This window comes from Pteropus vampyrus, unplaced genomic scaffold (genome assembly GCF_000151845.1).
Source record: "Pteropus vampyrus isolate Shadow unplaced genomic scaffold, Pvam_2.0 Scaffold114, whole genome shotgun sequence".
Taxonomy (NCBI): domain Eukaryota; kingdom Metazoa; phylum Chordata; class Mammalia; order Chiroptera; family Pteropodidae; genus Pteropus; species Pteropus vampyrus.
In genome coordinates this window covers 2,524,383-2,525,933 of record NW_011888895.1, presented here as the reverse complement: position 1 = coordinate 2,525,933, position 1,551 = coordinate 2,524,383, and the positions used below count along the sequence as shown (strand labels likewise).

General features: G+C 58.7%; 1 protein-coding gene across 1 annotated transcript in view; it reads right to left on the bottom strand.

The window, feature by feature from the left end:
• The window catches only part of LOC111743457, an 81,481-nt gene that overhangs the window by 56,602 nt on the left and 23,328 nt on the right, over positions 1 to 1,551 (bottom strand). Inside the window, exon 2 of the mRNA XM_023533893.1 lies at positions 1,367 to 1,548. Coding sequence (XP_023389661.1) covers positions 1,367 to 1,548 — 182 coding nt within the window. The remainder of the gene's footprint in view (positions 1 to 1,366; positions 1,549 to 1,551) is intronic.

Here is a 1,551-nt window from a genome sequence, read left to right as displayed (position 1 = left end):
CCTAGATCGATGCCTGGCCCATAGCAGAGTCTCGATAAACATTTGTTTAAATGAATAGCAAGTAAAGTGGGCAGAATTTCATACAAAGCCAGTTCGGGGTTGTCCGCAACACCTCCGGGAAAGAATATAAAACTGTGAATTGCTAGACACCCAAGTGGGTCTTACGTGACCTGCCCTTGCTCCATTAGAGAGACGGCCTAAGACCCCGAGAAAGACACTTGAAATGCTAACTGGATCCTGGCTTAGGAACCGAGGTTTGAGAATGAGAGCGGCCCTCTATTTGTGACAATTGTTGCTTTAAAAAGTGTGCACGGAAGCTTCCCTAAGTACGCGGCTACTGCCAATTCTTTCAGAAAGGAGATGGGCATATAAATTATAAATCAGTGGGACTTACGCCCACCATTCTGTTCCACGGTGGTGTTCCTACCCGCAACAGCCTTGAACTACAGTTCCCTGACAGTCTACGCAGACCCAGAACCAAGCAGGGGAGGCACTGCTTTCTGACAGCTGCTTCCCAACTAGGGCAAAGCTCTCAAAGGCAGGTTTCATTCTGCAACGCCTACACTGTCCAAATTTTATTCTGCATACTAATTGAATTAAATTCCTCTTCCCCACCACTGATTACTCACCCCTCACCCTCTAAAGTATCTACACTGTATGGATTTGGGGGTTGGGGGGGCGGTGCTCCCAATGTACCAACTGTCCCTCAAGGCGGCAGGTCACTCCTTCAGGGAGCAAGATTCCTAACTAAATGTCCTAAAGGCTTAGAAAGTGGGCCTCTTCCCCCCAACACCATTCAACCAAAACTGGCCAACCGCAGGGTAATGAGCAACCACGGATGCTCACCCAAACATTGGTTCTTCTCCCAAGCCGCATATTGAGGACACTGTGACTCACGGCCGCTCAACGGCTGTTTCCTCCTCCCTATGAATGAGGTGACCACCCCCTCCCCCCAGTAAGTGTAGGGCGACGGTTCAGGGCTCAGGGTGACGGCACAAGCTCCCCGGCCACTACGAGCTATAATTCATAGCCCGATCCTCTCCCACTCCGTCTCCCCCGGGGGCGGGGGCGTCGCTGGGAGACGCTTACCAAGCTCGGGCCAAAGCCCAGGAGCCGAAAACCCTCGGGGCCAGCTGCGCGCGCGGCCCGGCAGGCGCTCGGGGACCTGGGACCCTCGGGGAGGGCGACCCCTCCCCCAACAGGGACAGGAGGTGACCGCGGCAGGTCGCCACGTCCCCGAGGGTCCCCTCCTCGTCCCTCCGGCAGCCCGGGCTGGAGACCTCGGCGCTGCAGCCCGCGCCGGTCACCTCCTCCGGGCAACAGGTGTCCGCCCTCCGCCCGACGGCCCGCGCGGCCCGGCCCTCACCCGGCACAGGCCGTCCACGAACACGCGCGGGTCCAGGTGGCAGGCGATGGTGGCGCTGGGCAGGTCCTGCAGGTCCACCTCCTCCATCTCGCAGTCGATGAAGCTCCAGTCGCCGCCGCCCTCGTCGGCCTCGGCCACCCCGGGGAATGGCGCGAAGGGCCGCAGCGTCAACCCGGGTCGCGCTC